The sequence below is a fragment of the Protopterus annectens genome, chromosome 10.part0, assembly GCF_019279795.1.
Source record: "Protopterus annectens isolate FY-2018-M chromosome 10.part0, PAN1.0, whole genome shotgun sequence".
NCBI lineage: Eukaryota > Metazoa > Chordata > Ceratodontiformes > Protopteridae > Protopterus > Protopterus annectens.
In genome coordinates, this window is record NC_056744.1 from 1,712,329,241 (window position 1) to 1,712,352,592 (window position 23,352).

The 23,352-nt window shown below is 37.4% G+C and overlaps 1 protein-coding gene across 1 annotated transcript in view; it reads left to right on the forward strand.

The window, feature by feature from the left end:
• Positions 1-23,352, forward strand: part of LOC122813947 (zinc finger protein 85-like) — a 269,454-nt gene that overhangs the window by 169,767 nt on the left and 76,335 nt on the right. The window contains exons 5-6 of the mRNA XM_044086492.1: positions 8,178-8,309; positions 21,294-21,419. Coding sequence (XP_043942427.1) covers positions 8,178-8,309; positions 21,294-21,419 — 258 coding nt within the window. The remainder of the gene's footprint in view (positions 1-8,177; positions 8,310-21,293; positions 21,420-23,352) is intronic.

The following is a 23,352-nucleotide window of genomic DNA, read 5'->3' on the forward strand; positions in this document are numbered from 1 at the left end:
TGATATATCCTCCCTTATTCCATCTCTAGGAAACCCCCAGGGGATATTTTAACTTATAAGAGACCTCTTGGGCTCCCATACACTTTTTCTCCCACTTTCTCTGATAAGACTTTTCCAACAGGCAACACTCCACAAGGCCAAAGCAATCCTGTTTGATCCCTATTCGCCTCAGCAGATATGGCTTCCTCTGCTTCTGCCTCAGTGTTTGGAGAAGCCCTTGTTTTAATGAAACCCATTTGTTGAAATTTTGCAAAGATTTTCATAAGGGTGCTTTCATCTAAGGACCTCTCCTGTGAAATCCAGTACACCCTTGGGACTTGTACTTCATTGTAGAAAAATAGGTCCCAGTTCCCTTTGAGCCAGATGATGCATAGTACATATAAAATACATTACTTGAAATATGCTTTTTTGTAGCCAGTACATCAGCCAGAATAATTACTGAATTTTATACATTTTCTTTTTATCCTTCTCTATATTTTTTCACAGTGAATGAATTTATCTTGAAACAAATGCTATCTTCCTGCCTAAAGTAGTGACTGAGTTGAAGTTGAACTATTACATCAGCTGTATGCATTCCTTCCAGTCTCCTCCAGCCATGAGGATTACTTGCTACATTGCATGAATATTTAACACCAGTTTAGATATTATGTGGATAGAGCCAAGCCCTTATGTAAAGATGTTTATCATTTCCTCCAAGTCTTCATGCCTTAAAGTTTGAGAACTTACTCTTGCAGGTTGGATTTATAAATTGTATAAATTATGTTAAGTATAAGAAGCCATTGTTACAAGTGAAATAAGCCACATTTCTTAGAGCCTTGGCTAGCTTGGGAATCCTCTTCAGAAATGCAGCCCTTGATGATATTTGTGCTTTTCACAGTGGCTGTGTGATCTTCTTTAAATTATTGGTTCGTAGGTAGCTACTAGGCTGTTGGTCAATGAGGAACTTAAGAAGCCCAGAGGTACATTCCTGCGGTAGTTTTTTACTCTTATTTTTGAATTATGAATAACCCCAAAGACAGATGGAACAGGGATATTTTGAGAGGTTTACTTGTTACCCTTTTCCATAAGGGAAGTTGGTGCCAAGTCAGGCAAGAATTTACAGTTCCACTTCCATTCATCCAGATTTCAATGGAATACAGTCAGAAAAGTACTTTTATGCTTAGTTGAAGACTGTTCCATAGAAGCATTATTACCTTTGATACATATCTATCCCTCCAACATGTCCTGTTTATGTTCTGAAAGAGACTGAGATTCCTTGATCAGGTGTTTACACCACTGTGTTATATGTCTGACAGGATAGGGTCTGTTGAAGAGATTTATTTTAAACAAAGTTCGCTTTTTAGTAGCGTGTGTGTTACTGAGAAGAGAGACAAAGCTTAAAGACAGTTTTCATATTTTTTATGATTTAGGCTCTTTATCTATGTGAGAAAGCATTGTGGTCATTCTAGGTGTGCCAAGTGTTTCAACAGGTCCATACTGAAAGGGGCATTATATGCACTGATCAACCTAATTAGGGCTGAGTACAGTGGAATGATTACATCCTTTGACCTGGACACCATATCCTTAGATATAAACTGTGCAATGAAAAAGGACTTCCTTTCCAGTAGTGGATATGTGGTGATCAAGGGACAGTTCACTGTCAGCATAGGTTTCCAGATCCCTGACTATGGGAGCAACTTTCAGGGTGTGTTTCCTTTGCAAAACATTACCTGAATTTTGTTTTCAGATCTAAGCCTACCAGTACTGTTAAGAAGGATACTTTCTCCGGATGTTCCTGTCAGTAAGAAGAGCTTGGGGCCCACTCTTGTCAGGATTTGCAGTTGCATACTTGCTGTAATAGTAAATATTTAAGAATGAGGTCCATCCATCCACAACCCCATTTTCCCCTTTTTGCATGTGGATTGAGGGTGTCACTTCAACAGTGACAGTCATCTAGAGCCAAGGTTCACACCACCAGGTGGCTAGCCCGGCTGTGGTAGTTCTTTCATATTGCACACTCACATGCACACACTGCTGTGACCAATTTTGAGTTTCTCCATATCTGCATCTGATGTATAGAGCATTTGACATTCCAAACAAATAAGAAGTTGTGATATATTCCAGAAATGTTATATAGTCTGCTGATTTATACATAATTACAGCTACTTATTCAGGTTGTAAATTATATTGAAAAAGGTACACTACCAAGGACACGCATCTGTCAATCCTGTCAAAACAAAAATAGTTGTGACCTAATTTTGAATGCATTCTTCAAAAATTGAGGAGTAACACTTGTGATTTAATAGAAAACTTGTTAAATCCACTCTGGGAATGCCCACTTGACTAGAAAAAAGTACTGTGTGAGCTGGTTGAAGGTAATATAACATCCTAGAAAGTACAAATGTTTAATGTTATGCTACATGTAAATAGTAAAAGAAAAAAATAGAAAATTTAGATGTTACATATACTTAATGTTAATCTAGATGAAAATAGTAAAAAACATAAAATTCTTCTTCTTTTAACTATTTCATTAATTAAAACTGGCTGCATTGTAATGATTCCTTAAAAAAACCAGAACATGAGATGAGCCAGAATGACAGTACATAGTCCAAGTTACAGACTTGGACAATATGTTCTTCCTTGAAAAATTAATTATGAAGGTGCTGCTATGTTGTATTCAAAGTCTTTTTAAGACATTAAGTCTTGTTAACTGTTTACTGATGAATTTACAGTTTGTTTATAACACCGTGTTTTGTATAACTGCACTTGCAGTCTGCTTAAGACACACACTGATAAGAAAATATACTTTGCAGCACTTAGCACAGTTACTAAATAACTTATTTCTATAACAGATGACACATACTATACTGTTACAGCCTTTAGCTTTATTGTACAAGGTTTACTTTATGATCAGCATGAATTATGATTTCCCTACAAGATACCTCGGAACAAGTGTGTTCCTACCAATACCTCTAACACATCTTAATTTTACAGTCTTTTTATACCGTTCTTATCATGGAGTTTAGATTCTGTTTTTCCTCTTGGATCTCTTTTTAGACTTTGCAAGGAAACACCTCTGCTGATGCTTGTTCGAAAGCATGTACTTTTTTTAGAGTTGTTTTTCTGCTGATAAGGTTTTCTTCTGATGTTATAAAGAGCATGGCCATTCATCTGTAAGAAAACACGTCAATCTTTCTTGCTGATATTGTGTTGTCAGAGTTGATTTTAAGGAAACATTTTGTGAGAAAGCATACAGAATTGTTTTCTGCTGATTCTGTTAGGAAACATGTCCAGTAACAGAAGTCTGTAAGGAAGCATCTGTCAAACTGTTTTGCTGATGTGCACGCAATACTTGCTTTTCAGAATTATGTTTTGGGCTTTTTTGCTGACACTATGAGGAAGCATGTATATTAATAGATGTTCTTTCTTCAAAACACATACATAGTAATAGTATGGATGCCCGTTTTACATTGCTAAGCTTTATGCCTACATTCAAGCAAACTTTTTATTTTCTGCTTTATTTTTCAGCATATTTACAGCAGATTTGATTTTAATGTTTTATTCATTGTTCAGCATACTATAACATCCCTCATCAACGAAGGCTGTAGTGAGTACATAATAATTATTCATGTCCCAAGAGCTCTTTGTTTCATTTTAACTATATTATGCAAATTGGTCAAGCTGATGTTTTTAGCTATATTTCAGTATGGCCTTTTATAATCATGACAAGCATGCAAATATACTTACAAAGTGGATAATGTACAGAAGACAGTATATACAAACTTTATATTAAATTGATTAGTGTTTCAGCAGTTGGCTCAAGGCTGCTTATATATGTTTACCAATGTATACTAGTTAATAATATAGTGAAGTTTTGAGGTGATGGGAGTTAGATGAATTGGAGGAAAGGAGCTGAGAAGGATTATAAAATACTAGGTGTGGGGAGGGTGGAAGAGGTCCTTTAATCTGTGGGAATAATTTTAGAATAGAAGTACCAGGACGTTCACTGAGTGAATAATGAGGTAAAGAAAACTGTGAACAGTCATTTGGAGGAAACCATTCTATTCACTGGAGGATTGATTGTGCTCCCGTGCTGATATTTTGAATGTGGCCAGAGCTGGGGGGTCTGAAGTGTGCATGGAATTTAAGCTGCTTTGGCTTAACTTGGTAATGACAGATTGAAAGCTGTTGTTAATGGTGATATAAAAATTGTTAACAACAGCGGCCCTTTCTGTAATGTGGTAGAATATTGCATTGGTCAGTAGTATAGTCATTATTGGGCTTTCTGGAGTAGTGTGTTAGTGTGGCTATTTCCAAGTGTGATAAGTAGCAAAGCACATTCAAGTTATAGTACAAGCATATGATTGAGTTTGGGTTTTTGTGCTTTGTGTGAAAGGTTGCTATCAAGTTACTATGCAAATGTTAGGCTGTTAAGGACTTTTGTGATAGTTGTTGCTGCAGTTTTTAATTTCTCCGAGGCTTTTGGGTTTCTAATAACATGATGGGAATGGACCCCATTCCTAAGTCAAAGTACGATTAAAGTTCATGAAATTAGTATTGTTTTACTCTTTGATGTTAGCCAAAAGTGCTCTTCGCAGCACCCGCAGTGTGCCCAGTAATGACTCCTTCTGCAATTCATATGGTGTTACATGAATTGGTAACGTATCTAAATACGATTGTAAATTCTTTATTTATAAGACCAGTTACTCCTACTACTATTGGAACTGTCTAGGTATCTTTCTTCCACATGGCTCTTGTTTTTGCCTGCAGATCAAGGTATTTTATGACTTTGTGCCTCTCTGTACACAGGACACTGTAGTCACTAGGTGTGGAGATTTCAATGATCAATGCTACTTTTGTCTTCTTTTCTTGAACCACTGTATCCCGTTTTCTAGCATATATCTTTTGAACTCTTGGTAATGGGTGATCCCATGTGATAAAAACTTAATCATTTTCTATGATTCTTTGTGGCTCATGTTTCCAGTGTTTTTCAGCCACTTCAATACCATAATGTTTGCACAATCTCCAGTGTAACAGTCATGCCACATTATTATGCCTTTCAGTATTTTTCAGTCCCTCTACCATTAGTGCGTCGCAACCAGCAACAGGGTGTGTGACTGTTATTATGCCTTTCAGTATACAGTTCCAATGCCATTAGTGCATCGAAACCAGCAACAAGGTGTGTGACCGTTTCCAATTCGGTTTTACAAAACCTATATATGTCTGTTTCTCCCACATGTTCAATGGACTTTGTAAACCATCATGTACGTAGCCCACTGTCTTGGGCTGCCAATATTAACCTTTCATTTCTTGATGTGAATTCACCTCTCCTTAACCATTTCTGCGTTCATTTTTGAACATGAGGCTCTTCCAGAAGTTTTCTATACTTGCAACTATATTTATGCTTTTTCCACATTTCTTGCCTTCTCATCTGGTCCTTCACCTTATATTCTTTGTTTTGTTTTTTAGCACATTCAGTTGCTGCCTGGTTTTTATCCACTTCTGGTTTGATTTCCATTCCTGCTTGATGTCAATATGCTTCTGCTAAATTAAGCAGAGATGTCATCTTAGATTTATTCTCCTCTTGTTTCAAAACTTTCACTACATTTGGATCTTGTGAGGTCAGTAGATATGTGTGGAGTCCCACGATTGCAGATCTGTACATGTAATCAATTTCAAGGAGGCCCATCCCTCCTTCGGAACAGGGAATATATAATCTTGGTATACACTGATTTTTATAAATCATTTGGTGAACATGAAGCATCCTTCTTGTTTTGATATCCAATCTATCCAACAATTTTTGAGGCCAGTCAATCACTCCAAAACAATAAGTTAGGACAGGAAGAACAAACTGATTTATGGCTTGAATCTTATTCCTAGATGTCAGTGCTGTTTTCAGGATTAATTTAAGTCTTCTAAAGTACTCCTTACTGAACTTTATTCTCATTTGTTCATGTTTTACTGCTGATCCTTCATCAATTCCCAAGTTTTTATACACTCCCTCTTGCTCAAGTTCTTTTAGAGCACATTCTTGTCCCAAACTGATGTTTTCCTGGTGCTGCAGTTTTTCTTTTTTAAAGGTTGCTTTTGCACATTTATCAAGACCAAATGAAATTCCAATATCATCTGAAAAACTTTTGAAAACCTGCAGCTGTTCTTTCAGTTCCTCATCTGATGAACTATACAGTTTTAAATCATCGACAAAGAGAAGATGAGAAGTCATTAGACTTTGCTATTTTCTAGAAGCCAAATTGTAGGCATGGCCTAAGCTGTTAAGTAAATAGCTTAATGGATTAATGGCAAGTCAGAATAGCAGCGGTGACGGAGAGTCATCCTGGAATATCCACCTTTGGATTTTTATCTATGGGATAATAATCTGTCCTTTATCATGGCTTAATTGCAAAGTGGTCTGCCACTGTTTCATGGTTACAGTAATGTAGTCAGTCAGCGTAGGGTATATCTTAAACATTTTTAAGCGCTCTTTTATCCATAGATGTGGAATACTATCAAATGCTTATTTGTAGTCAATCCATGCCATACTTATAGGCTTCCTTTTCTTACAGTTCTCCATTATGACTTTGTTTAACAAAAAATGATCGATCCTTTGTTCCATATGACTTTCTTTTATTGCCGTTTTGTTTTACTGCCATAATTGAGTTTTCTTCTAGAGGAGTATAAACTCAGTTGGCGTCAATTCCTGTGTATAGTTTATACATCGGTGAAGACAAGTTATTGGTTTATAGTTTTTAGGGTAGCTTGCAGGTTCACTCTTAAGTAAGAGCGGTGTGTGTTTGGGGTGCGCATATAAATAGTTCTTACTCATGGCTAGATCCTTGTGCAAAGAAGTTAATACTTTAAGCCAGAAGTTAGGTACTGCATCTAGGCCTGGGGTTTTCCATTTAGAGGCTTTTCTCAACTTTATTTCAATCTTTCTGGCTGTTATTTCATCCCATTTCATATCCTGTACCTTTAAACTTCTTATTCTTTCTTTTACTTCTTCTATCCATTTAGCATCTTTGTTATGTTCCACAGGATCTTTGTAGATACTTCTCCAAAATGTACCTACTTCCTCTTTTTTTTGGTGGTCTTTCAATTCCTTTTACCTTATTTCCCAATTCTCTATAAAACTTTTTTGGGTCATCAGTAAATTGCTTATTTTGTACTTTTCCCTTATATTTATCTTTATATCTTCCACATCTTTCTGCCTGTTTTGTAATTTTTAGGTTAATTCCAATAGTATATAGTAGATCCTGGTCTGTTCTAATACTGCACATTTCTTTTATTCCATCTATCTTTCTTAGTATTTTTGTTGATCTAGTCCCTCTTCTATACTCTTCTAACAATGACACTTCTTGTCTTAACTGCTTTATAGTTTTCTTTACTCGATATTTCCATGATGGTATTTGTTTTTACCCCTTCTTTTGCCTCACTACCTTGTGTTCCTGTGGTAGAACTTCATCAGTTATTAATTTGGCAGCACAGTAATATATTCTATATGATGGGTGAAGAGATGTTTGGCCAAGTTGTACATCTTGGTATTTATGACTTTGTGCAGGGGAGATTTTGTTCCATAGACCTGTAAGATGTGATAGTTTTCTGACTGAAAGGCAACATAGTATCCCAAATATTGTAGTAGTAGTGGTTTTACTGTTATCTGTACATAGATATATTAGAAACCAGCAGTAGAGCTGAATGAATTGCATATGTAGAAACTTTTTGGAAATAATTGCTATTTCTCCTTTGCTAACTAAAATAATCTGCATGAAGGGTCATGTTATATTCTTGGAGATCAGCAAATGGTCAGTTTATGAACAGAGACTATGGAATGTAGCCCAAGCATTGAGGCATGTGGGACTCCTCTAGAAAAACTGTGACTTTGGAGTTTGCATTGTTAGTGTATTTTTCATTAGTCATTTGATAAAGAGCTTCTGCACCATGTTACAGATGTGTTTTCAAAGCCTGTAGATGAAATTAGAATTCTCTGTCATAGATCTTCAAACACTGCACCTGTTAGAGCACAGTGATCAGATTTACTTTAGATAAATGTAAAGCTAAGCAGAGTGTGAACTTATTAAATGCTGAATGGAAACCATGAACGGGCATGTTTTGGATTCTCTTTTAGGAATTTTGTTGTAGATTATTTTATAGAATTTTGTTGAGTAGCATTCAATGTTATGATCTTGTTTTTTCCTATGAAGGATCGGAAGTCCCATCAGAGAAATTATTATTGCTTCTTAAAGAAGGTTATGGTGAACTACCACAGGATGATGATGATGATGTGAGAAAAAATGCCACAGAAAAGAATGATAACCCTGAGCACAAGCTGAAGAGTACGTGAACAACTCATTAATAATGAATTTTATAAATTTGTTTTATGCTGATATTGATGCATTTGGTGAGAATAGAAAATGTAGAGCCTGGAAGACTGTTCATGCTAAATGTTTATATGTAAAGCATCGTTTTTTTTTTTTTTTTTTAAGAAAAACAAGTCTATGTGCGAGTCATTCGGAAGTGGTGAAGACGTTAAGGCCAAGATTACTGCTTGTTTACTTAGTTAGCTATTTTTTTATTTTATTTTTTCTGAGCAGAACCTCCTAAACATTCAGATTTTTAACTGTACAGGCAGGTATGAGGCAATGACTCAAGTAGATTTTTGTCCAGTAGGTCAGTTAATTACTCATCAAAATGTGAAGGTTTTGAACATCCAAGTTCTGGCTGATTTAGTTTACTAGTATCGAAATGTTATTTTATTCTTGTAGTAGATAGCAATATGGATACTGGAGGAGGATCAGAGGTAAGATGTTTGTATCAACTAACTGAAGGATACAGATTTTGATTCGAGAAAATATGTAAATCCACGAAAACAATTTAATTAGTCCCCATAAGGTGAGTTGTAAAAGAGTATTAACTGCATATATGTATTTTTTAATTGTGGGGTCACTACCTTTGTATCTGAAATATCTGAAGCATTTTAGATTGATCTGAATAATAATTGATTGATCGTAGAATGGGATAAGTAGTGGAAGGCGCACATCTCTGCACTGTTGTGTAGGAAGGCTGAATTAAATGCACACGCATTCACCAAACTGTTAGTTGTAGGATACTGATATGGATACTGGATGAAGCTTCCAGACAACATCTCTATGATGTATAAAATGTATGTGATTTTTGTACGCCTGATATCTCAGGTATGGAGCAAGATGCAACAATTGCAAGAAGACTGCTGGTTAAAGTCTGTAGGGCAAAACTCTTCCATGTCAGCTCTGGGTTTATGAAGTTCCCAACTCTTTGTAATACTGTCAGCTTTAATTAACTTTCCTATTAGTCTCTGTATTGCGATCCACCACACTCTGTTACGTTACACTGCATCATTTTTTTGCATGTGTGAAATTTAAAACCAAGCACAGAACTCCCTTCCTTGCCACATTAAACTACTTCTTTGCACAGATAAAACCTTATCCCACTACTCTGATATACTGAATTATACACACGTGAAAGCCAGACTATATTCTACTTTGCCACACTGAATCATTTGTTTATTCAAATAAGAACATAGTTTACCATGTTATGATTGTTGTACTGAATTCCCTGTATTTTTCTATTAGTTTTTACTGATTTGTTTGTCTTTGTGACCTTCTTGCTCATTGTTTTAGTTTGTTAGGATATTTTGCAGGCACCCTAATGGTTATGCAAATCAACTTGGTACAACAATCCTGTGTAGCTAAAGGTTAGCCAACAGTCCACTGTGCTGATGAAGCCATAAGAAGACTGAAACATGCATGCCTGCAGCTAGTGGGGTTTGACTTTATTAGCCTGAATTTGTCCGTAACAGACTTAAAAAGAAAAAAGTCATTGGCGTTCAGAACTGCCATATAGCTGAAACACCTGATGTCTTTAAATGGTCATTTGCATATACCCGTGTGCTTCTAATATAAGACATTTAAGAAATCACATAGTGGAAACTCTAGCTTGGCTAGGTTTTTCTTTTAGTATTTACTGTTTACAGAGAGGAAAACTTAACCATCCATCTGCACTGGGAATCAATGACTTTCACAAATGAAGCAACAATAAGTTCCAGAATTTCTTAAACTTATTGGCAAAAAAAGTTTCAAAGTTACAAGGATACAGGCTTTGATAATCCATAAATTGCTTAAGGTATTTACTGACTGTGCTTTAACACTATGTGGCATAACTTACTTTAACTTCATGCTGACCCCTTTGTTATACAAGTACTAGGAAATTACTCCTAGCTCCACCGTTTTGTCCAGCTTGACTTTAACTCTGTTCTGCATGGCTACTGGAACTTTCCATGATGGTCTGAAAACTGGGCTGACCTCTGGGTCTAACTTCATGGAGTACACAAGTGAGAGTTTGCCTAGTTTGCAAAATTATCAGCAAACTCAGACAAAATAATTTGGGTGAAATTTGAACTGTCATTGAAGCTTACATGGTGGACTTCTTTGTTAAATGAAAGCAGTCCCATTTTAAACTGTCTCATAGGCCAAATAATGATTGCACGTGTCTCTTGACCACAAAAAACTGAAAGTCATAGCTGTTCCAAGCAGAGTAACATGAAAGCACTACTGAGCTTACAGTTTGAATTTCTTCAGCACCGTAAGCAAAATGCTTCACATACCTTGCCAAATCAGGTTGTTCTGCAGCTTTTATTCTAGCAAACATTTCTGCTGACATAACATTGCACTTTGAGCCAGTATCTACTTTAAGCTCTACTGGTCTTCCATTAATCTGAACACTACAAAATATTTCATTCTTTGCCCACAAATCTACTGCATTGACTGTTTCACCAAGCACAGGCACACAGTCAACATAAAAAGTAGGGTTGCATCTTTCTAATTGATCAACTTGCCTCTTTGTGTGCTCTCTTTTAATAAAATAATGTGCCTTAATTGAGTTACAAAACCTTTTGAAATGATTCCACTTATTGCAAGAATGGCTTTGCTGACCAAAAGCTAAGCACTCTTCTCATTTGGGTTCATAATTTCCACCACAGTTACAAGAGTTGGCAATAAAAAGTGCAGCTACATTTGCTGGTTTATAGTTGGTATCAGAAGTAGAGGTAACCGTGAACCCTTTCAATTTTATTGAGTATGCCCTGGGATTTACTGGAGCTCGGTCTGTGGCTGCCACACACTCTGTGGTGTTATTCATTGTTAAATCACTGTCTCAAAGCAAAATATTTCTCAATGTGTCATTATTAATACCATACACAAGCCTGTCTTTTATCATCTCATCCCTCAAATCACCAAATCTGCAAGTTTTAGTCTTATTTCTCAAGTTGGTTATATATGCTGCAAATGTTTCACCAGGCTTTTGATATGTTGTGTAAAGTAAGTGTCTTTCAATTGTAATATTCATTTGGGGGTTACACATTTCTCTAAATTTATGTTTTGAGCATCAGGGTCTTCCCAAGTTTCAGCCAGTACCACGGTATGGTGGTCCTCCCCCTCCCCGGCAGCAGATGCATACTCAAATGATCGCTGTCTTTCAATGGCTTCTGACCCAGCTAAATTAAGCAGAATAAATGCCTTTGTACATGCGTTTTTGTCAGAAAAAGCAGCATGTATCAAAATATCATATTCCTGTTCAAACACTCTCCATTTTTCTGCAATATTGTTATCAAACACAAGTGGTGCGGGTCTTTGAAATCCTTATACTATGCTCACAAAATTAAATTGTAGCAAAATGCAATATAATGTTGGCCCTTGTAATTATGTACGAACATGCACACACACCAGGTACTTGTAATAATGTTCAAATGCAAAATTAATTCTTTGAAGCACTGTACTCTCAAAATATTCTTTGAAATGAATGTGTTTTGCAGAATGACTGTACTGTAATACTGCACACACTTGTCAACAATTTGCACACTTCAGAAGTTTTGAATAGCTTTAGTTAATGTGAAAAAATAGTACATTAAAAAAGGGAAAACAACCATATTTTTTGCATATATTTTATGTGATTTGGATAATTTTTCAAACATTTTCATAATTATTTTGAATATTTTTATCAATATGTTGCAATTGTGGACATTTCATTCAATTAGAAATTCATTTTGAGCATTCTTAGAGCTTCATTTTATATTTGTGGTGAGAAAAATCATTTAAGTGAGTTTTAGCACCTGGAATTTGTTTCTGATATATTTGCGAGTCATTTGAGCAGTAGGGATGATCAACTTCTGTATATTCCTCCAATTCTAACCAGTTGTTTCATGGTTCTAACTCTAGATCCCATTCTGACACCATGTTGTTCATCTTGTACATACAAATAACATGAAGAGGTTCAGGTTTTTAGGTAGTTTATTGCATACAGATACATCAGGATGGATAGCAGGAACATTACACTTAAACGAATGAACTGACTGACTACCACACACATGCATGCTTTCTCTCTGGCCACTCACTCAAAGTGGCACTCTTGCTTACATGTGCCCACTGACTGGAATGCTTCTTAAAGGTACATCACACACTCTGATCTACAATGTACACATTTGTGGTTCCACTGCTCTTGACTCATCAAATCAAGAAAGTATTTCCATAGCTGGGCAATTGGCTGCTGTCAATCTCCTCTGTAAATACTGTCTGTTAATTAGGGAGTCTCTGATTGGCCTGTTCAATTTCTATCTAGGAATAATATTGAATCTGACTGAGTCCCAGCTACAACCTTCATTCTGTTCATTCTCAGTCTGCAGTGTGGACACAGTCTTTTGCATTGTAAGACTCCACAAAGAGAGAACTCAGGCTTTTGAAACAAGAGTTTCCACTTTTCATGCATCTTCCACAACCACAGTTTACTTCTTTATCAAGGTGTTAAGTTTCTCCCATGATTCCTCATGATAAATTCCATGTGAGAGTGCTCTAGTTGACCATTTGGATCCAGTGGCCTTAGAATGTAGATGTTTTATGGTAATGAATGTGCATCTGTCAAACCTCAAGGTAAATATATTTTAACATGGTGAATGGACACCAGCAATAACTGCCTTTTCAGTCCCCTCCCACGTCTTCCTTTCCATGAATGCAGTCGGCATGGATGAGGAAGTCCAGGGGTGGTACACATTTCAAAAGGTAAAGAGTTCATCTTGTCTGGAATTCATAATAATGTTTCCTTTTCATCAACATACTAGAGAACAGTCCTGTTGACCCCCTAAACATTTACAAGACTTCCTTCCAGTAGGGGTTCTAACCATATAGACAGTCCAGCAAAGCCTGATCCTACCCCAGTGTTGGGAAACCATGAGACTGAGGGAACAGAGGATGTCCAGCAACTGTTTTTTTTTGTTGACATCCATGTCCCTGAGAAGACCAGTTCTTTGGCTGACAAGCTAAACAGTTACCTACTGATACCCCATGAGTGGTCCCTTAGCACTTCAGTGACAAGGAAGTTTCTAAAAATTTTGGAAACCTTGTTAAGATTTGTCTGCCTTCCTGACAAACATGAACTGCAGTAATATCCCCTCCCTTATTCATCTGCAGAAAAAAACCCAGGGGATATTTTAACTTATAAGAGGTCTTTTGGGCTCCCATACACTTTTTCTCCCACTTTCTCTGATAAGACTTGTCCTACAGGCAGCACTGCACAAGGCCAAAGTCATCCTGTTTGATCCCTATTGGCCTCAGCAGATATGGCTTCCTCTGCTTCTGCGTCAGTGTTTGGAGAACCCCTTGTTTTAATGAAACCCATTTGCTGAAATGTTGCAAAGATTTTAGTAAGGGTACTTTCTTCTAAAGGGCTCGCCTGTGAGATCTAGTACACCCTTTGGACTTGTACTTCATTGTGGAAAAAAATAGGTCCCAGTTCCCTTTGAGCCAGATGTTAAATGGTACACATAAAATATCTTACTTGAAATATGCTTTTTTGTAGCCATTACATCAGCCAGAATAATTACTGAAGTTTATGTATTTTCGTATTATCCTCCTCTGTATGTTTTTTCACAGTGCATGAATTTGTCTTGAAACAAATGCTATCTTCCTACCTAAAGTAATGACTGAGTTGAAGTTGAACTATTACATCAGCTGTATGCATTCCTTCCAGTCTCCTCCAGCCATGAGGATTACTTGCAACATTGCATGAATGTTTAACACCAAGTGAGATGTTATGCAAGTAGAGATGTTTATCATTTCCTTCAAATCTCTAGGACTTAAAGTTTCTGAACTTACTTTTGCTGGTTGGACTTATAAATTACATTGAGTGTAAGAAGCCATTGTTACAAGTGAAATAAGCCAAATTTCTTTAGAGCCTTTGCTAGCTTGGGAGTCCTTGTCAGAAATGCAGCCCTTGATGATATTTGTGCTTTTCACAATGGCTGTGTGATCTTCCTTAAATTATTGGTTCGTAGGTAGTTACTAGGCTGTTGGTCAGTGAGGATCTTATGAAGCCAAGAGGTACATTCCTGCGGTAGCTTTTTACTCTTATTTTTGAATTATGAATAATCCAGAGACAGGTGGAACAAGGACATGTTGGGACATTTACTTGTTACCCCTTTCCATAAGGGATGTTGGTACTAAGTCAGGCGTGAATTTACAGTTTCACGTTTATTCATCCAGATTTCATTAGAATACAGTAAGAAAAGTACTTTTATGCTTAGTTGAAGACTGTTCCATAGAAGCATTTTTCTCTCAGATACATATCTATCCCTCCAACATGTCCTGTTTATGTTCTAAGAAACTGAGATTCCTTGATCAGGTGTTTACACCAGTGTGTTGTACGTCTGACATGATAGGGTCTGTTGAGGGTCTTTGTTTGAAACAAAGTTCACTTTTTAGTAGCTTGTATGTTACTGAGAAGAGAAACAAAGCTTAAAGGCAGTTTTCATAGTTTTTATGATTTAGGCTCTTTATGTGAGAAAGCATTGTGGTCATTCTAGGTGTGCCAACTGTTTGGACAGATCCGTACTGAAAGGGGCATTATATTCACTGATCAGCCTAATTAGAGCTGAGTACAGTGGAATGATTACATCCCTTGACCTGAATGCCATATCCTTAGATATAAACTTTGCAATGAAAAAGGACTTCCTTACAGTAGTGGATATGTGGTGATCAAGGGACAGTTCACTGTCAGCATAGGTTTCCACATCCTTGATGTTGGGATTAACTTTTGGGGAGTGTTTCCTTTGCAAAACATTACCTGGATCTTGTTTTCAGATCTAAGTTTATCAGTAGGTTCATAGATTCATAGGTTCGTACTAGGCTATCTGCCCTAGGGCATTTATAAGCCTAGCCAGAGTGTGTGTGGCTTTCACCACCCCTTAGGATGAGAATACTACGCCCTTTTAGGGTTTAGTTTACTGTGCCTCTGTCTAGTAGTGACACAGAAATGACCCCTGGGGTAAACCTACGATCTCCCATCCACTCGTCGAGATTTCTCTTGAATAGAGTCAGTGAGGGGCTCTGCCTAACATGGACTGGGATTCTGTTCCAGAGTATAGGCAGCCTCTGGGTTATGAATCTGTCCCTCCAGCACATCCTATTTATTTCTGTGTTGAGGTTTAAGTCTCTTGTTCTCGTGGCTCTGATGGATTTGGATTTTCTGAGGTGGAGCATGTCCATTAATTCCAGATTGGACATGGCCTTGTACGTCAGGCACAGATCACCTCTGAGTAGGCGGTATGCGACTGAATAGAGCTGGAGTTTTCTCAGTCGGGCAGCATATGACATATGTTTAAGACCCTTTATCCTCTTGATGAGGAACTTTTGGGGTCTTTCCAACTGCTGCAGGTGTCGGGTGAGATGCATCTCAAATAGGGCATTGTACTCAATCATTGGCCTGATAAGAGAAGAGTACAGGGGCACAATGACCTCTCTTGATCTAGATGTGAAACCCTTCATGATAAGGTGGACAATATAGAAGGTCTTCCTAACCACTTTGGCAATGTGAGTGTCAAATGAGAGGTTACTGTCAACCTGGGTCCCTAGGTCCCTGATTACCTCTTCCGTACTTAATGGATTACCACCTATGTGGTAATTTGTCGGTACCTTGTTTTTCCCAAAGGGTATGACTATACATTTTTTGGCGTTCAGCTTAAGGCCATGGCTCTGGCACCAATTATCCATTTCTATGAGGCCTCTCTGAAGGATGTTTGTGTCCGCTGGAGTATCAATTATGGCGCCCAGTTTGCAGTCATCTGCGAACTTTGTCAGCCACAATCCTCCTATGTTTGCCTGTACCTCGGAAAAATAAATGCCGAACAAGAGGGGTCCCAGGACTGAGCCCTGTGGGACACCACTTGTGACTGGCCTAGAGTCTGACATAGCTCCAGCAACTCTGACCCTGTGGGTTCTGTCCTTGAGCCAGTTTGCAACCCATCTTGTGACATATGGGTTTACATTTAAGCTGATGAGTTTGTCTATGATGCCCGAGTGGGGTATTGTGTCAAAGGCTTTTGCAAGGTCAAGGTAGGCTGTGTGAACTGCCTTACCCTCATCAATGGCCTTAATGACTGTTTCAAAAAAGTCGACCAAGTTCAAAAGGCAGGATCTGCCCTTGACAAAGCCAAATTGGGTAGGATCCAATCTCTGTATGTCCCCACTGTCTTTGTTTATGAGATCCATAATGATCCTCTCCATAGCTTTGCAGACCAGGCTCATCAAGCTTATGGGGCGGTAATTTCCAGGGTCCATAGAAGCACCACCTTTGTGAAGTGGGACCACTGTTGCCATACGCCACTCTTTGGGTACGTATCCTGTAGTAAGGCTAAGATTAAACAGCAGCCTTATGTGTGGGTTTAGTTCCTCTTGGAGTTCATGTAGCACACAGCCCGGGACACCATCCGGTCCCATTGATGCTGTGTTTTTAGCTTTAGAGAGGGCAGCTCTCACCTGGACATCTGAGATGTTAGGGAGGCTACACTCTGCTGGGATAGTTATTTCTCCTTTTGGGGGGGAGGGGGAGGAGAAATTTGCACTGAACCTGTCTGCCAGAATGTTGGCAATGTCAGTGGGTTCAGTGTATTTTGTGTCATTTTGGACTAACTCTGAGCATATCTGGGAGTTTCTACCCAGGTTTCTAACATAGCTAAAGAAGGCCTTGTGATTGTCTTTTGTGTCTTTTGCGATTTTTCTCTCAAAGTTGGCCTTGGATGATTTTATGAGTGATCGTAGTTTTTTGCTAGTACTGATCAGAGATGCCTTCCCTTTTAGGGATTTTGCTCTGTCATGTAGTAGCTTCCTCCTCCTGTTGTAAAGTTTGTTTATGGCTGGGGTCCACCAGACCGGCCTGCCTTTGGGGGAATGGGTCTTGGTTTTATTTGGGATTGCATGATCCATGCATTCTTGAAGGTGCCCATAGAAGGCATTTACAAAGGATTCAGCAGTGTGGGTTGTGGTTTCCACTGGCCCAGGGGCCTTGAAGGATACCACTTCAGTCTTAAGAAGTGTGAAGTTGGCTTTTGAGAAGTTCTTCACTGTGGTCTTTTATTGCAGGGGTGGGGCGGGATGTGGATTTCCAGTGAGATTAATTTATGGTCTGATCTTACCAAAGAGGGATATACTTCCGGTGTGGAGCATTTTGTCCCCATGTTTGTGATGATCAGGTCTAGTATATTGTTTCCTCTTGTGGGAATAGTGACTAGTTGTTCCACTGCATTTGAGTTTATGAATTCTAGGAACCTTTGGGCTAGGGTGTTGGGGCTTGAGTAATGTTCCCAGTCTATGTTTGGGTAGCTGAAGTCTCCCAAAATGATGGTATTTGGAGAGACATTCATACTCTCCAGTGTCTTCAGGAAGGCTGTGTGGGGTTCCTGAGTTTGAGAGGGTGGTCTGTAGCATGCTACAAACTGTAAGGCAGTTTTGCCTATGGTTAGTTGCACCTGGATAGTCTCCGTACTGTTAAGAAGGATACTTTCTCCGATCGTCCTGTCAGTAAGAAGAGCTTGGGGACCCACTCTTGTCAGGAATTACAGTTGCATACTTGCTACAATACTAAATCTTTAAGAATGGGGTCCATCCATCCATCCACAACCTCCTTTTTGCACATGGGATCAGGGCGTCACTTCAACATTGACAGTCATCTAGAGCCAAGGTTCACAGCACCAGGTGGCTAGCCCGGCTACAGTAGTTCTTCCACATCACACACTCGCATGCACACACTGCTATGACCAGTTTAGCATTTCTCTTTATCTGCATTTGATATGTAGAGCATTTGACCTTCCAAACAAATAAGACGATGTTCTGATATATTCCAGAGATGTTATATAGTCTGCTGATTTTCACATATTTTCTTATTTAGTTTGAAAATTATAATGAAAAAGGTACACTACCAAGAACACACATCTATTAATACTGTTAAAACAAAAATATTTGTTACCTAATTTTGAATTCATTCTATAAAAATTGAGGAGTAACACTTGTAGTTTAATAGAAAACTTATTAAATCCACTCAGGGAATACCCAGTTGACTAGAAAAAAGTAGTGTGTGAGCTGGTTGAAGGTAATATAACATCATAGAAAGTACAAATGTTTAATTTTATGCTACATGTAAATATTAAAACTATAGAAAATTTAGATGTTATATATATATGCAAGCAATAATGCCCGACAGCATCCTCTACACCCCTGGAAGGGCATTAATTACACATTAAAAGACACCATGGAGGGCATTATTGTGCTTAGACAATGGAATCTGTAGAATTGTTGTGTTTTACTTACTTAGTTGTTTTTAAGTACTATTTTTTTTTTTATATATTTTGATGTAAAATACTTCCTCCGCCTAATGTTTCATACCTGTTGTAGCATATGTTAGTGGTGTTGGAGGAAGCATTTTTACATCAAACCTATGTAAAAAAATAATAATAATGCTTAAAATAATAAGCAAGTGAAATAACAATTTTACATAAACTTTCTCTTCTGCTTTCATACATATATGTATAAACACACGCTCTCCTCTTTGTTCATACACATATTCACTCACACAAGATAGGGCTCACTCTCTCTCAGTCTCTCTCGCACACACAGTCTCCTCTGCTTACACAAATGCATTCAGTCACACATCACTCTCGCTTTCTCTCTCACTCTCTGAATCTCTCTCTCTCTTTCTCACACGAACACACAATCTTTCTGCTTTCATGCACACATTCATGCAGACAAACATAAACATACACTTTTCTGTTTTGCTAATTGATCACGGTATCTCTCTCACACTCTCATACACACATACACTCTTACACACACACACACTTTATTTTATTTTACACTCGCTAAACAGAAAAGCGCTGATTAGTGAGTGTAAAATAATGGCTCACTCTCACTTTCACTGACATGCACACATACACTCAAACACAGGCATAAAAACACACACACACACACACACACACACACACACACACCCCTACCTTTTTTTAGTTGTCTAGCGAGGGTAAAATAATGGCAGCCGTCCAATTTTTTTTTCAATCTGAGCTCCATGGCAGCTTGATATGCTGCCGTGAAGCAGTGGACTCATTTTTCTCAGTGAGCATTGCTTGTACATTAATACCCTGCTGGAGGACACTCATTATCCAGTCAGGGTATTGATGTATGGTTTGCCCATTGTCTAATTAATTTTAATCTAGATGAAATTAGTAAGAAACAGAAAATAAAATTGCGCTTCTTTTAATTAACTATTTCTTTGATTAAAACTGACTGCATTGTAATGATTCCTTAAAAAGAGCCAGAACCTGGGATGAGCCAGAATGACTGTACATAGTCCTAGGTACAGACTTGGATAGTGTGTTCTCCCTCATCAAAGAAGGCTGTAGTGTGTGCATAATAATTATTCATGTCCCATAAGCTCTGTGTTTTATTTTTAACCATGTTATGCAAATTGGTCAAGCTGATGTTTTTAGCTATATTTCAGTATGGCCTTTTATAATCATGACAAAAAGCATGCAAATATACTTACAAAGTGGATAATGTACAGAAGACAGTATATACAAACTTTATTTTACATTGATTAGTGTTTTAGCAGTTGGAAGGCTGCCTAAATCTGTTTACAAATGTATTGTAGTTAATAATATAGTGAAGTTTTGAGGTGGAGGAAGTTAGATGAATTGGAGGAAAGGAGCTGAGAGGGACTACAAAGTAGTAGGAGTAGAGAGGGTGGAAGAGGTCCTTAAATCTGTGGAAATAATTTTAGAATGGAAGTACAAGGATATTCACTGGGTGAATAATGAGGTAAAGAAAACTGTGAACAGTCATTTGGAGGAAACCATTCTATTCACTGGATTGTGCTCCAGTGCTGATATTTTGAATGTGGCCAGAGTTGGGGGTCTGAAGTGTGCATGGAATTTCAGCTGTTCTGGCTTAACTTGGTAATGACAGATTGAAAGCTATTGTTAATGATGATGTAAAACTTGTTAACAACAATGGCCCTTTCTGTAATGTGGTAGGATATTGCATTGGTCATTAGCATAGTCTTTATTGGGCTTTCTGGAGTAATGTGTTACTGGGGCTGTTTCCAAGTATGATAACTAGCAAAGCACCTTCAAGTTTTAGTACAAGCATACATTTTATTATGGCTTTTTGTGCTTTGTGGTAAAGGTGGCTATCAAGTTACTATGCAAATGTTAGGCTGTTAAGGACTTTTGTGATAGTTGTTTCTGTGTGATGGGAGAAGGAGATGCTTTGCCCAAGGCATACATCTTGGTATTTATAACCTTGTGCAGGGGGGATTTTGTTCCATAGACCTGTAAGATGTGATGGTTTTCTGTTTGAAAGGCAACATAGTATCCCAAATATTATAGTAATTGTGTTTTTACTGTTATCTGTAGATATGTGGGCTAGAAACCAGCAACAGAACCATTGGCATACTTAGAAACTTTTTGGAAATAATTGCTATTTCTCCTGTGTTAGATAAAATAATCTCCATGGAGGTTCATATAATATTCTTGAAGATCAGCAAAAGGTCAGTTTATGAGCATAGACTACAGAATGTAGCCCGGGCATGAATACCTATGAGACTCCTGTAGATTAACTGTGACTTTAGTTTCCATTGTTAGCGTATTTTTCATTAGTCGTTCGATACAGGGCTTCTGCACCATGTTACAGATGTATTTTCAAAGCCTGTAGATGAAATCATAATCCTCTGTCATAGATCCTATATAAATCTTCAAACATTGCACCTGTTAGAGCACATTGATCAGATTTACTATAGATAAGTGTAAAGCTAAGCAGAGTGCTGTCAGCTTATTAAATGCTGGATGGAAACCATGAAAGGGCATTTTTGGATTCTCTTAAGTAAACTATATAGAGACATTTTATTGTAGATTCTTTTTTTAGGATTTTGATGAGTAGCATTCAATGTTATGATCTTGTTTGTTTTCTATGAAGGATCTGAAGTCCCATCAGAGAAATTATTATTGCTTCCTAAAGAAGGTTATGGTGAACTGCCGCAGGATGATGATGTCAGAAAAAATGCCACAGAAAAGAACGATAAGCCTGAGCACAAGCTGAAGAGTAAGTGAACGACTCGTTAATGATGAATTTTATAAATTTGTTTTCTACTGATATTGATACATTCGTTGAGAATAGAAAATGTAGAGCATGGAAGACTGTTCACACTAAATGAGTTATGTAAAACATAGTTTTGTTTGTTGTTTTTAATAAAAAAACAAGTCAGCCTCAGTGGACTTATGTGGGAGTCGGTCGAAAGGGATGAAGGTGTTAAGGCCAAGGGCCAAGATTAGTGCTTGTTTACTTGCTTATTTTTTTTTATTTATTTTTTTTCTGAGCAGAACCTCTTAAACATTCAGATTTTAAAGTCTACAGGCAGGTGTGCGGCAATGACTAAAGTCAATTTTTGTCTAGTAGGTGAGTTAATTACTCATCAGAATGTGAAGGTTTTGAACATCGAAGAAAAACTTTGAATATATCAGTGTCACCCAGAGTCTTCTAAAAAATCCATTTTAATGTACAGCAAAGCTTTTGGGCATAGCCCTTTTTCAGTGCACTCTAAAACAATTCATCAAGTATCTATTCTTATTGCTGTCTCATCAGATGCCTATTATTAAAGCATTTTGTTGTTTCTGTAAAATTACTTTATCTCTGGCTTCATTTAACATAGCGGATTCATATCCTCTTTGAGCAAATTCTTGAATAGTTTTGGAAACCTGCCTATAGCATTCTTCTTGATCGGTATTGAGCCTACTAATTCTGAGTAGTTGACTATTAACAATCTCTCCAAATACGTGAGGTGCATGCATGCTGTTCCAATGAGTACAGCGGTTAGCATGCACATTGTTGTTATAGACACTAGTATTGATCTTTCCATCTTTAAACAATATTCTTATATCCAAAAATTCAATTGTATCACAGGAGAATTTTAGCTGAAATTTTAAAATAGCAGTAGATGCATTTAAATCTTTGACAAATCAAACTGTGTCAGTTTCATTACCTTTTCATACTAGAAATATATCATCCACAAAACGAACATAAAATTAAAGTTTAGAATAGTGTTCAGCCTGACTTTTTAGATGGTATTCCTCTCCCATTAATCTAATGCTATATTGGCATAGCAATTTCCTACAGCTGTTCCCATAGCTACACCAGGCTTCTGGTGATACAATTGAATATTAAATGTAGATATATTGTTTGTCAGTACAAGTTGCAATAACTGAATAAGGTTGTTTATATTCCTACTCTCCATGTCAGAATTTCCCTGCAAAAAAATTGTGTATAGCATCCAAACCGTACTCATTTGGGATAACCATATATAAATAATTGATATCAAGTGTAACCAAAAGAAATTCATGCTCAGAGTTTTGCTCATACCAATCATGAAACTTCATCAAAAAATCTCCAGTGTCATTGATGTAATGTCTTACGTGACTAACCATACTTCCTAACACTGTTTGTAGATATAAATACATAGGCTCAGTTATCCACCCTCTACCAGAGGCAATCCATCTCAAGGGAGGGTGCTTATGGATTTTAGTCCATAAAGAACTGGAATAACTGGACAAGGTACTGTAACATAATTAAACAAATAAATAGATATATCATTGTTGAACTGCATTTCGTAAACATTCATGTTAACAATAGAAATATATTTCTTAGATTCAAACATGTCTAACACAGCAAAAGTATCAGCATCTGAAAGAAAATCACTCGTATATCTTAAATAATCAATAGTGTTCATAACGACCACTGACCCAGCCTTATATGCTTGCTTTATAACTATGTCGGTGTTAGCTTGCAAATTCTTAAGGGATTCCATTTCAGCAGGTGTCAAATTGTCGAATCTATTCACTTTACTATCATATATCTTTCATAACTCTTGTTCACAAATACTCCCAAAAGCGGTCACAACTGGACAACTATTAGATGTAAATGTACTACTCTTAAACTTCTTGAAATCATTCTCAGAAACATTATTAAAAGTAAACATCAA